The sequence below is a fragment of the Tiliqua scincoides genome, chromosome 5, assembly GCF_035046505.1.
Source record: "Tiliqua scincoides isolate rTilSci1 chromosome 5, rTilSci1.hap2, whole genome shotgun sequence".
In the NCBI taxonomy this organism is placed as follows: Eukaryota; Metazoa; Chordata; class Lepidosauria; order Squamata; family Scincidae; genus Tiliqua; species Tiliqua scincoides.
The window spans coordinates 137124051-137137367 of record NC_089825.1 but is presented as its reverse complement, the minus strand read 5'-3'; the positions used below and the strand labels follow the sequence as shown (position 1 = coordinate 137137367).

The following is a 13317-nucleotide window of genomic DNA, read 5'->3' as shown; positions in this document are numbered from 1 at the left end:
GTTCCGTAACAATTGCTCTCCTTTCTCGTCATCTATTAAACCCACCCCAATCCATGTCCACCTGAAATAGAGCAACAGCTCAAGAATCCCAGTATACTGGAGGTCCTGATCTGGAAACATTTGGTGAAAGAAAGCACCTTCGGTTCTTTGATTCATTTCAGGAGAAGTTCCGTAGGTGATCTTTGGAAAATAAAGAAAACATTAAGGAAGTAAGATATTTTGAAAATAAAGTAAGTTTCACTTTCTCTTTCTTTGATGGAGTAGATTGATAGCAGAGTATCCCCCCAGATCTTAAGAGTTCCTACCCAGATTTCAATTTATATCTTTGTTATGTGCTCAGTGTGGATTTGTGATCCCAGAGAATTCATCAGGAGTCTGAAGCATATATTCCCACCTCACCAGCCATCAGCATCTATCCCTATTTTTTAAGAACATGGATTGCATCCAGTGTGGGGTTCAGATTTTTTGCCCTTCTCTGTTCTCCAGCACTATCTTGCTTCATTCAACAAGGGCCCAGCAAGCTACAATGGATACCAACATCAAAGCATTGCAGGATGACTATATGCTGTTTTCAATCCTGAAATGGCAGACTTTTATTCTAAACTTGAGTAAAGGCACATTAAAAAAAATTACCAGCAGTTTACTAGAATTCTATAGCTCAGTGGTTTCTAAACTTTACGGTCACAGTGCCCCTGCAGCCTCTTCTTCCTGGCTCAGCTAGGCACTGCCATCTTGAATCTCAGAAGATCCAAGATGGTGGCGACAAGATCTTGTGTGATCTTGTGTGATCTTGTGAGGCCTGAGATGGCAGTGCCCAAATCTCAAAGATGGCTGCGTCCAAATCTCACGGGATTTGGGAGCCCTTGTCTTGGATCTTGTGAGAATTCATGAGATCCAAGATGGCAGTACTTGGGAGAGCCGGTAGGAGGAGCACCTGAGGACATCCCACAGTTCCCCTGTGAGTGTGCTGTGGTACCCGAAGGCACCACAGCCCACATTTCAGGAATGACTGCCATAGCCCATCACTTGCTTCTTATCATCTTTAACCACGATAATAATTAAGGGTGCAGGTGAAGTCTCAGGAAACACCAATAGCACAGGCAGTTTCCATCCTCTATTTGCATATCTCACCTGAGGCATCTTGTAAATGGACAGAATGCTTGCCATAAAGATACAAACTTCTGAATTTGGTCCCCCAATGACTGCTACTACATCGTCCTGGACATCACACTTGAAGTTTGGGATGAATCTGCCCCGAGTGGAGAGGAGTTCTAGGAGGCATGATAGGTCCACTTTGCTGTATAATAGCTGTTATAGATGTGGAAGCCCAGAGTGACGTTTGGTAAGATCCCAGGATTTTGTTGATCTCCTTGACAGCAAAGGCCAAGGCCAGGATGTGCTGGTAGATATGAGACAGTCCCCTGCAAGCACAGTGACGTAGTGCACGACTGAATCTGCTCCTTCCTATGAAATTAAATTCATTCATGTTCAGTATTTGTTTAGTCTATATAATGCACAAGTTACTGTTGCCTGCCATGCTTTTTATTTGCATTTAAGCTGGTGCTGTGTTAAATATCCCCATTCTCTCCACCACCCTAGAACCACTGCACCAGTTACACCATCAGACTGCTCTCTTCCTTTCCTGCAGCTCCAACATGGACTTCTGCTGCAGCTGGAACATTCAACTTTGGCCCCTTCCTTCTTGAATGCCAGTCAACTGATTGACAGCCCAGTCCTATCCACACTTTCCTGGGAGTAAGCCCCATTGACTCTAATGAGACTTTTGTCAGAGTAGACATGCTTAGGATTGGGCAGTTAATCCATTGTCCACCATACTCAGTCCACATGCATCCACTAGATTTTCACTGTGTGTGCATGTTTTAAGAGCACTCCCAGAAACAGTGTGTCTTTGGCAAGAGCTGTTTGAAGAAATATTGGATCACACAACCACATGTTTTACTCTCTGGGTATATTAACCCAACTACTATTGCAGTACAGTGTACACTGGGCTCCTTTTGGAGCGGAAACTGCAGCAGGTTCAGACTGTATGATTGTATGATTGAGGGTGCGTTATTCTGACCTTACTACTGCAGTATGATGTGATCTACATGAAACCTCTCTTGTTTTGAAGCCATACTCAGTGGACTGGGATCACCTTTCACTTGTTTTGGTCCATTATTTCTCCGTTATTGTCGACACTTGCAGGATTAAGCCCACCACTTGAGCTCCTTAGACCCCAATCCTGAACAGGCATTGGAACTAATGAGAAGGATGTTATTATAATTATTTCCACCACCACTACCATTACCACTACCACTACTAGTACTACTACTAGTAGTAGTATACCTCTAATTAATTATGCCTCTGAATATCCAAGTCCTTGGGAAGGACTTGATATTTAGGAAATACTAGCCACTATCAGGTGGACTGTGATTTACTACTACTACTACTACTACTACTACTACTACTACTACTACTACTACTACTACTACTACTACTAATAATAATAATAATAATAATAATAATAGACAAAGAGATGGGGATACTGCCTTTCTAAAAAGGAAGTGCACCATTCTATACAACAAGTGAGACCAATATTATCATCAGCAGGTTCCTGGGATGGGTGTGGAAAGAGTGGAAAACATGAAGATCTGGGAAAGAATGCCAGCCAGGATGAGGTCTCCAGACTGATAATACAGGTGCTCGTTGTGGGGAGGGTCGCCAATGGCACATTTCATGGGAGCATTGCAGGCCACCCAAGGAAGCAGTGCTGAAACAGAGATCATGAATAGCAGAGTCTTGCCTAAAGGTCTTCTTCCGAGGCACAAATTGACCTGCTTCCACATTGGCATGTGCGTGTCCCTCAATTGAACAGTCCCAGTTGTGCTGCCAGCATAGAGCTCTCGTGATCACACAGCCTGTCTCATCACGCTGACTGTCTCGTACCTCAGCATCTTAAGGGGTGGGGGCAGCCAGGAGACATGGGGAAGGCAGATCGCACTGTTCAGGGGGGCTACAGGGGCTTGGGTGCACTTGCAACCTCCACGGGGTGTGGGGAGCCCTGCACAACCTTCGGCAGGGCTCCCCAGGTCAGGGAAAGTGAAAGCGGAGCAATCGTGTCCCGCTCCACAAAACCGGAAGCGGAGCACAATCACTCCGCTTTCCCTCCTGATGGGGCTGCAGGGACTGGGGTGCACCTTCCAGTCCCTGCAGCAGCAGTGCCTGTGTGCGGGGAGCCCTGCATGTGCGCCTGCAGAGCTCCCTAGTTCAGGGAAGGGAGAGTAGGGTGATCATGACCCTGCCCCTTCCCCCTGCCCCTGCTTCCTCCCCCCCACCCCCGCAAAGACTTACTGTGGGTTTCAAATTCCCGGAGAGTTTGAAAACCTCAGCCTTACCTTAAGGAAGCCCCCTTGACTGCCTCCCCACTGCAGGAGGCAGTGCACACTACATTCGCAGAGCTATGTCAGTGCCGAAAAGTTGGTTAGGATTGCACCCTTAGACTATATACCATCTTACTCATCAGAAACAAACTGTACATTACTGGAACCTCCCGAAGCCTCTCCCGGCCTGGCAACCCGCTCTAGAGGCCTCTGAGAACCTTAGAATGGCGTTCAAAAGACTCCATAAGCCACTTCTTGTTTTCAGAACCAATTCCAAAAACCAGAAGTGTCTTATGGAGACTTCTCAAGACCATTTCGAGGCCTTCTGACACCTGTAGAGTGGGTTACTGGGCCAGGAGAGGCCTCCAGCACCATCAGGAGCATCATGACCCACCATTTTTTTTAGACTTGTGCTATGGTCTTACGCCAAGCAGTGGGCTCCGTTGATGCCCCTGAGGAGTGCCTTATAATGTCCTTTGAACTGGGCTCTGTGACAGCATGTGTGACTTTGCAGCTGTTCATTCTAGTGTTTGGCGTCCTTAAAATAAAAATAAAAACTTCTGTCATGCCTTTTACTTGGCACTCCAACAAACCTTCGGACCCACAGCCGGGGCATACAGCAGTCTGCAGAAAGAGGGGATAAGCAGCACAACCGGTGCTAACAATCTGCATGTTTCCCAGCAGCACTTGCCAACCAGAAGTGGTGGGATTTTCCTCCAATGGTTTGCCTGTTTGAGGGCAGTACATTTACTGTGGTGGGTGAGGCCAGTGATGCTCGCAGCCATGCCAATCCTTTGAGAATACCTACGCTTTCATTCCCAGAAGTGTGCTAAGGATTGCAGCATGATTTCTGGTGTCTTCCCCCACCCCTCAAGCTGCACAGAGGGGTTGATGTTCAAATCAACATGTTTTCTTCTGAAATGTCTCAGGGTGTCCATAACATTCAGGAGATGATTTTCTCCCCTTGTCATTATCAAATTAAGTATAATGACTTGATCGATTTCTCCAAGTCTCATGGGAATCATTGCTCTCTTCAGAAACATCTAAATATTTGGTGCAATCTGGATACGGTGAATGGGTTTACAAAAGGTAGATAGTCCTAGAGGATGTTGCAATTCATGGTGTTACTATTAATATGCCTGCCTCAAGGAGTGTACAGTACCCCTATTACGAAGTGTGCCGGAGGCGAACATGTTCCTCTCCATTACAGTTATTATGAGTCTGGAGACTTCATCATTGGTGGCATTATTTCTCAAAGCTACCTGATTTCTGACCCACAAACTTTCAGAAGACATCCATCTCAGGGACTGCTTGATGATCGCCTGTAAGGAGCTGACTTTCTTGAAACTTTCATGCATGTTTTCAGATATTATGTTCAGAAATACTGATTGGGCAGGTTGAGATGGGATTGAGATAGTCATGATTGCGATTGGAATGACTGGCAATAAGAAATTCCTTATCATAAAGCGAATCTTTTTGTATGACATGTAATACAGCATTAAATTGTTCCAATTTTTAGTTGGGTGACTAGCTGAGTGGGTGATGGAAATGCTGAGGACGCTATTTGTCCTGATTTTAGGAATACATTTGACAAGTGATGTATTGAGTTTCATATGAATGCCAGCAAACAGCTGAATCCTAACTAGAAATGCAGCCAGGTCAATGGGTTGCAGGCTGCGTCATACAGGAGGATATACCGCTATTCAACAGAAAGTTCACAAAGTGGTTTACAGAGAAAATCAAACAAACAACTAATGGCTCCCTGTTCTCACAATCTAAAAAGATGCAAAAGAACACCAGCAGACAGCCACTAGAAAAGACACTGCTGGAGTGAGGGGGGCCAGTTACTCTCCCCCTGCTAAATAAAAGAAGGGCACCCCCTTAAAAAGTGCTACTTACTGAGTTAGCAGGGGTTAAGAGAGCATTTGTTCCCTTACCCGTGGGGCATGTTTCTGTTGCTCCAATGTACCTCCTTGGAGTGTTCCAACCATTTTGCTGCAGCAGAAGTGAGGAGAGTAAGGGAGAGGGAAGAGAAGAAGTAATGGAGATGGAGTCTTTCCATATGCCGGTGTCACTGGGATCCATCCCCTCTCTCCTGCATTCCACCTCCCATCCTCCTTTTCCCACATGCCCCATTCCATCCCTTTCCTGACCCGCTCCTCCCACCACCCACCATCAGAGCCAACATCCTGGCATTGCTTCTGGGGACACTTGTGTAAACCACCCTGAATTGGCTTCCTCCTCTCTGGATGGTCCCTGAGAGAGTCACTCTGCCCAACACAACTTGAAGGAAATGGGCACAGATGCAGTCGCATGGATCAGCAGTGAGCCTTTGGGCAGCTGCCTAAGTACCCCAACCTCTGATGCAAGTCCTGGCAGCTGCAGTAATAAAAAAAATGTCTAGCTGGCAAGCATCTATGGATTTTCCTTCTGTACTTCCTTTCCATGCTTGCTTCCATATGCAGGAGGCTCCACTGCGTCTAGCAAAGCTTCCTTAAATTTAAGTGTAGTTAATGTCATATTGTGGAGTAAATGTGTTGCAATGTCTTATCACATTCTTCGTAGTCATTCAGAATTGCCAGCTGTTATTCAGAGAAGTTTACATTCCAGGTCTAGGCACCAATGGCTCTTCGCACTTCATCGATTGTGACTATTCTATTTTTGTAGTGTCGTTACCAAATATATGTTGGATTTCAAAGTGGAAAAAGTCATATTGTAAAACATACCCACTGTGATAGAACATGCAACTCTCGTTGTAGGGTTTTTATTCAGGCCTACCAGCATATCCTGGCCTTGGAATTTGCCATGAATGAGATAAATAAAAATCCCCATATCTTACCCAATGTCACTTTAGGCTTCAACATCTATAACAGTTATTTCTCAGCTAGCTGGACGTACTTTGCCTCGCTAGGACTTCTCTCCACAAAGGGCAAATTCAAACCCAACTACAAGTGTGACCTACAAGACAATGTAGTAGCTGTCACTGGGGGACCCAACTCTCCCATGTGGAATTACATAGCAAACATTCTGTGCAACTACAAGATACCACAGGTAAGCTGCCATCAGATTTCATTAAACTGCAGACAAGTGTAAGCTCTATGTCAGTTGTTTGATCAACTGGAATGATAGTTAGATAAATATGCATAAATATGCATAAATATAAGTTTATAAGTTTACTATCCATTCATAAATATTACCCTGATAACCAGTGACAGCCTGTGTCCCCCCCACTTTTGCCACCCCCAGGCTCATTTGTACATGCACCTGTGTAGATGAAGGGACAGGGCAGCTGGGGGATGAGTAAGCAAGGGAGACAACATGTGTCCAAGGCAGAGAGGGGGAACAGTGCCATCCACACCTCCCTTCCCTCTACTTAGAAGCAGAGCTGACCTTAGAACATTTGTGGTGGGGCCCCAGGTTCACAGCCACAGTCTGTAGTATCACAGAGCTATAAATATCACTTATAGATGTTACAGATCTATGAAAGGATGGAAAGCAATCAAAACATGTGCTTAAAAAATGCATGTGAGTTAATGCACCAGATGTATCCAAGCTCATTTTAATATAAATCATATACTAGGCTAGAGTCAATTTACCTAGCTCGGGGCCCAATTTGGAGCAATCAGTCCAATTAGCCTAAAGCTGGACCTACTTACAAGAGGTCTGCCTGCAGCCTCTCTCTCTCTCTCTCCTCAGTGTGGCTTCTATTTGAAGTGAGCATGAGTGGTGTGGGCTGGGAAGGAGAGGCTGCATGTAGAAGTCTGATACGTGAATGGGCAATTCCCAGTCTAGGAAGGGAGGAGGGGTGCCCCACCTCCCTTTCTCTTCACTTTTCCTTTGCTGCTCCTGTTCTTTTCAAACAGAGGAGGAGGAGAGGCTGTGTGCAGATCTCCAGTCAGTCCAGCTGAAAGGGTGGGGGAACCTCTGTCCTCCTCCCTAGCCAAGGGAGGGGAACCTGCTAAGCCATCTATGAACAGCGCTGCTCCTCATTGAAAGTCACACAGAGGAAGGAGGGAGGCCAAATGCCTTGTTCTGGAAAGAATCTGGACAATTGTGTACCTATAAGGGTCTGAGAAGAACATAAGTTGTTCTTCTTCCTCTAATTTATTGGCATGTTTTTACAACTTTAGTGCACCTCATTCCCCACATTGGGAAGCCTTGTGCATTCTCATGCCCATTTTCCCCAGCTATCATCTCTCTTTAGGTCTGTAATCAGTCTTGCTTTCTCTGAAGTTGCTTCCTTCCTCTTCCCTTCTTTTGATAGCATCCATCTTTTCACCATGCCTTTCATCTCTCCAGATCTGTGAAGCCTTGTTTACTCACATGGTAAGAAAAGCCCTGCTGGATCAGGCCAAAGGCCCGCCTAGTCCAGCTTCCTGGGTCTCACAGTGGCCCAAAAGATGCCTCCGGGAGCACGCTAGACAAGAGTATCTCAGAATACCTCCAGACTCTGGTTGCATCCAGAAGTCATAGTGGTCGTAGTGAACTGGACTTGCATATTCACTTATCATGGGTTTCAGTATCCATGGGAGGTCCAGGAATGGATCCCCTGTGGATACCAAGTTCCCACCTGTACTCTCATAACCCTCTCATAGAAAGAGAGACACAAGCATTTGTTTCTGTGTAGACATGTATCATTCCATTTTTTAATGTTCTCCAGCTTGTATATAGCTCTGTCCCAGTTCTGAATCTTGAAACCAAGGCTGTTTTCTTTCACCGGATGTTTCCAAAAAGTGACCAACAATATAAGGGATTTCTCAAGTTGCTGCTGCATTTCAGGTGGACGTGGGTTGGGGTGATTTATGTACCTAGTGACAGTGGAGAGTGGTTTGTTCAGAACGTGCTCCCCACATTCACCCAAGAAGGCATCTGCTTTGCTTTTGTAGAAGCCTTGCCCAAAGAATCTTTCTCCAATGAAATCTATGAAACGGTGGAGTTGTGGCATGGGGCATACAAAACGATATTAGGAAGCACTGCCACTGTTGTGCTCTTATATGGTGAAATTCAGGTCACTGCACTTTTTAGAACATTCCCCCTCATGAAAGAATATGAGGGTGCACCAATGAAGACAAAAGGCAAAGTTTGGATTATGCCGGCCCAGTCGGATTTCACATCACTTCCCTTTGAAAGAACCTTCAGTGTGGAGTTCATGCATGGCGCCATCTCCTTTGCAGTGACCTCAAAGGAGGTTTTGGGATTTCAGACATTCCTTCAGAGCAGAAACCCTGCCCCAGCTAGAGAAGACAGCTTTATCAAGGTCTTCTGGGAACAGGCCTTTGATTGCTTTTTCCCCGACTCTAACAAAGACAATGACAATGGAAATCCCTGCAGTGGGGAGGAGAAGTTGGAGACTCTCCCCTCATCTGTCTTTGAAGTGAGCATGACTTCCCACAGCTACAGTGTCTACAATGCGGTCTATGCTGTGGCACATGCTTTGCATGCCCTTCATTCATCCCATTTGAACCACAGAACAAAAGTGAACAATGAGAGATGGAAGTTTCTGAATCAGCAGCCATGGCAGGTAATGTCCAGAGCACATCATCTCTATCTGTGCAACCACTGTTGGTTGTCCCATAAATCTGTAAAATATTCTCCATTGATGTCAGCACTAAACTTTTGGCATTTAAGAGTCAATTCACCTGCCATTTTCAATGAGTAGTTTGGCCCTGAAATTTTGATTTGTTGTTTGTTTAAAAATACAAAACAACAACAACAAAACCTTGATTTGTGGCTGTGGGAGCTCAAGCAGAGTTGTGAGAGAGATGCAATAGTGGCGTCATTTACACCAATGACTCTGGAATGTTACTGGGGGGGATTTTATTTTATATGAAAATACAGTTTTGGTTGGATTATGCACATTTTAGTACATATATTAACATATATGAACACTTACACATTGTTGTACATATATATTAACATTTATGAACACTTATACATCATTTAAGTATATAGAGAGAAATTTTATTTAAAATATTTTTGAAAGAATCTTGATTTACACTATCTTGAATCATGTCACTTTAACCTTTCAAATGAAATACAGGTGTGCACCGCTTAACAACTCTTCGTTTAACGACAGACCCCATATATGATGGTGGTCACAGCACAATAAAGATGTTCTTAATGAGGCAATCACATTTCCCATAACCTGCAGCAAAGGGTCTGTTTACACAACAGAGAGGCTCTTAATGCAAAGAAGAAAGCGTCTGTCTCCAGTAGCCTGTGCAGCCAACTAGTGACTGGCAGGGATTGTCTGCACAACAAGGCAATAGCTTGGACTGAATGTTCACTTAATGGTCTAATTGCGTATCTAAGTATGTATCTAAGAATGTTTCTAAGAGAATATATCTAAGTGGCGCACACCTGTAGTATTAAGATCCACATTCTCTTACATAAAGATGCTACTCATACTTTCGGACCAATCATTAGATTTGGGTATTTCCACATTCTTGAATATCACGATTAATTGCCTTCTTCTGCATCAATTTAGCTCCACCGCTACCTGAGAAGTTCCATGTTCAACAACAGTGTTGGAGACACACTTTCCTTTGATGAAAATGGGGAATTAATAGCTGGGTTTGATATTATCAACTGGATCACATTCGCAAACCGGAGCTTTCGTAGAGTTAAAGTCGGAAGGATAGACCCCATGGGACCTGAGGTCCAAATGTTCACCATTGCTGAAGATGCCATTGTGTGGCCCAGCGTCTATGACCAGGTAGAGACTTCACCTTTCAAGGTGAAAGAATCCCTTTCACCATTTTGCAAGCTGTGCTTCACCACATAGCCTGTACCCAACTGCACTGAAATCGTTCTATCTCTGTGTCTTGTCAATCAGATGAGGTTGACCCAGATTCTGATTCTATACCCCAAATCTTCATTTTGCAAAATGTTGTCCCTGTCAGGTTTATATGATTCATGTGAATGAGAATGTTGTCAGGGCAATACTGCTGTTCGTATGATTCATGAAATCATGTGAAACAATGGAATTAACAGCTGAGCACTAATCAAGGGGTAACCTGCCACTCATATGTTCCATTGGAGAAGACTTTGGATAAAGTCTGGAGACAGTAAAAATAATTGTCCAATGAATGTTGTCATATCCCCCAAACTCTACAGCACTATGTCCAATGAGTTGGACATTGCAGGGCACTTAGTACTAACTAGAAGTAATGTGACCAAACGCTGGACATCTGTGAATAAAGCCTACATTATTTAAGCAGAAGTCAGGAATATCAGGTTGCAACTTTCTGTTCGTACCACTTCCGTTCTGTCATGCCGGCATTACTCATTTCTTAAAAGTAAAGTGATCAGTGAAATATAAAGTCCAAACTATGTCTTCTGAACATATAGTATGTTTAGATGCTTTCATAATGTCTTTCTGCTTTTGTTTACGGACAGGCACAACCCCTTTCTCTATGTAATGGCCATTGTCATTCTGGCTATAGCAGGAGAAAGGTGGAAGGACAACCCTTTTGCTGCTATGATTGCCTCCAGTGTCCAGAAGGGAAGATTTCAAATCAGAATGGTAGGACATGCCCTGCTTAAAGTTCATCAAATACATTGATGATAATCCAGAAATTTTCCTAATGGTGGGTAGCCGAATCCTGAGCAGACCGGCATGCTGGGCTGCAGCAGTGCCGGAAATGGCTTCCGCTGCATCCAGTAAGCTCCAGGCAGCCGCCGGTGTCTCCTCAGAAGAAGGGGACATTCATCCCCTTCCCCGTGGGTAAAGCAAGTAGCCCTGCAATGGAACTACTTGATTCTATAGTGACCCAAAGGTCAGCGTAGACTCAATAGACAGAGCCCAACACAGAGGCTCTCTGGATCTGGTGGAGTGAAGCTTCACCGGTCCTGCCTCCCTCTCACCCTACTCCCTCCCCTCGGAATGGCTTCTCCCCGCTCTCTCCCCACCCTCCCTCCATCTCCCCCCTTCCTGGAATGCCACTTCTCCACCTCCCCCCATGCCTCCATCTACCTCGCCACTGCTGAACAAACGCCGCCCCCCCAAAAAGTCTCATTTCCCTTGTATTTAAACAATTGTTCAGAATTCATAATGTTGAGCACTGATCAGAGTTCCTGGGCTGACGGAATCAATGATATGTGCAATCCTGGGTAGAGCAGCACCCATTTCACAGAAACAGAAAAGGGAACTTTTGACTTATGCAGACAAGTTGAATGTATTGAAAAGTTCTCCTTTGTGATGCCTAAGGTGAGAATAATGCATCTTGGTAATGAACGACAGGAGCCAACAACCTGGATTGGTCGTGGTTAACTGGGGATTGCCAAATACTTGGTTGAGAAAGGTAGAAACATATTTGCATTTGGACCTTGCGGCCCTCATTTAAGACAGCAGTCACCAAAGTCACATCTGCTGTTTGACGAAAATGCAGTCCCCATTCAGAACAGAACTTACATTCTGCTTCCGTGCCTCAAGTATTTCCAGTAGATCTGGGCACCGGGATGCTCTGGGCAGTTGCCTCTGTTACCCGGTGGCCCAGAAGGCTGTGCAACAGGACATCCAGGCAGATATGACTGCCCAGAGTGTCCCGGAGCCCAGTTCTACTGGAAATGCTTGCAGCATGGAAACTGCTAAGCTCTACTCACGGAGAAAAGGACTTTCCCCAAACCCTGGATTTGGCCCTTGGTTCAGGGTTTGGAAAGCCCTGATTCAGGACTTTCTAGTAATGCTTAAGTACATCACTGAACTCTATCCTGAGGGCCCAGTTATAGAAAATCCCCATGTTCTTTTTTTCAGACATGGATGACTGTTTTCACTGCCCAGAAGACCAATATCCCAGTAAGGACCAGGTTTTGTGCGTGCCAAAAGAAATGACCTACTTGTCTTATGAAGAAACTTTGGGGATCATTTTAGCAGCTCTGGCTTTTTCCTTTTCTTTCATCACTGCTTTGGTGCTTGGGATCTTCATGAAGAACAAGGACACTCCCATAGTCAAAGCCAACAACCGGAACCTCACCTACGTTCTTCTCGCCTCCCTCTTGCTCGCCTTCCTTTCTGCTTTCCTGTTCATCGGTCGACCTGAGAAACTGACATGCCTCCTTCGACAAACTGCTTTTGGCCTCATCTTCTCAGTGGCCATTTCTTGCGTGTTGGCCAAAACCATCATTGTGGTTCTGGCTTTCCTGGCCACCAAACCAGGGTCCAGCATAAGGAAATGGGTGGGCACAAGACTGGCGTTCTCCATAGTTCTTTCTTGCTTCCTAATGCAAGCTACTCTTTGTACTGTATGGTTAGCAAAGTCTCCCCCATTCCCAGATTTTGATATGCACTCAATGGCAACAGAAATTGTGCTGGAATGCAATGAAAGTTCAGCTGCCATGTTTTACTGCATTTTGAGCTTTATGGGTTTCCTGGCCATAATCAGCTTTGTTGTGGCTTTCCTAGCCAGGAAGTTGCCAGACAGCTTTAACGAAGCCAAGTTCATCACCTTCAGCATGCTGGTCTTTTGCAGTGTTTGGTTGTCTTTTGTGCCAACCTACCTGAGTACCAAAGGAAAACACTTGGTGGCTGTGGAGATCTTCTCCATCTTGGCCTCCAGTTTGGGGCTCCTGTTTTGTATCTTCTCCCCCAAGTGCTACATTATCATTGTGAGACCTGAACTGAATAAAAGGGGGCAGCTAATTAGAAGAAGGAATTAAGAAATCTTAAATGACGTGGACCCAAAATATCAAAAGTTAATTGTGGCTACGGCTGTAATGCGATACACACTAACCTGGGAGTAGGTGTCATTGAACCCAGTGGGATTTACTTCTGAGTTGACGTTAACTGGGGTGGGCAGGCCAGTTCTATGGAAATGCCACTGCACTGATGCCTTGTGGCATATACTGCATCCTGCAGGGGAATCGAGGTCTCCTTAAGGTAAAGGGACATTTGTTCCCTTGCCCTGAGGAAATCCTTAGCCGCTGTAGCAGATCTACT

The 13317-nt window shown here is 45.1% G+C and overlaps 1 protein-coding gene across 1 annotated transcript; it reads left to right on the top strand.

Moving 5' to 3' along the window:
* The first annotated feature begins 4486 nt into the window (after window positions 1–4486).
* LOC136651051 (vomeronasal type-2 receptor 26-like) lies at window positions 4487–13037 on the top strand. The gene is made up of 6 exons (XM_066627121.1): window positions 4487–4704; window positions 6254–6431; window positions 8041–8901; window positions 9868–10095; window positions 10779–10905; window positions 12136–13037. Exons 1-6 carry the CDS (start codon window positions 4487–4489, stop codon window positions 13035–13037), a joined length of 2514 nt encoding a protein of 837 aa, XP_066483218.1.
* Window positions 13038–13317: the final 280 nt, after the last annotated feature.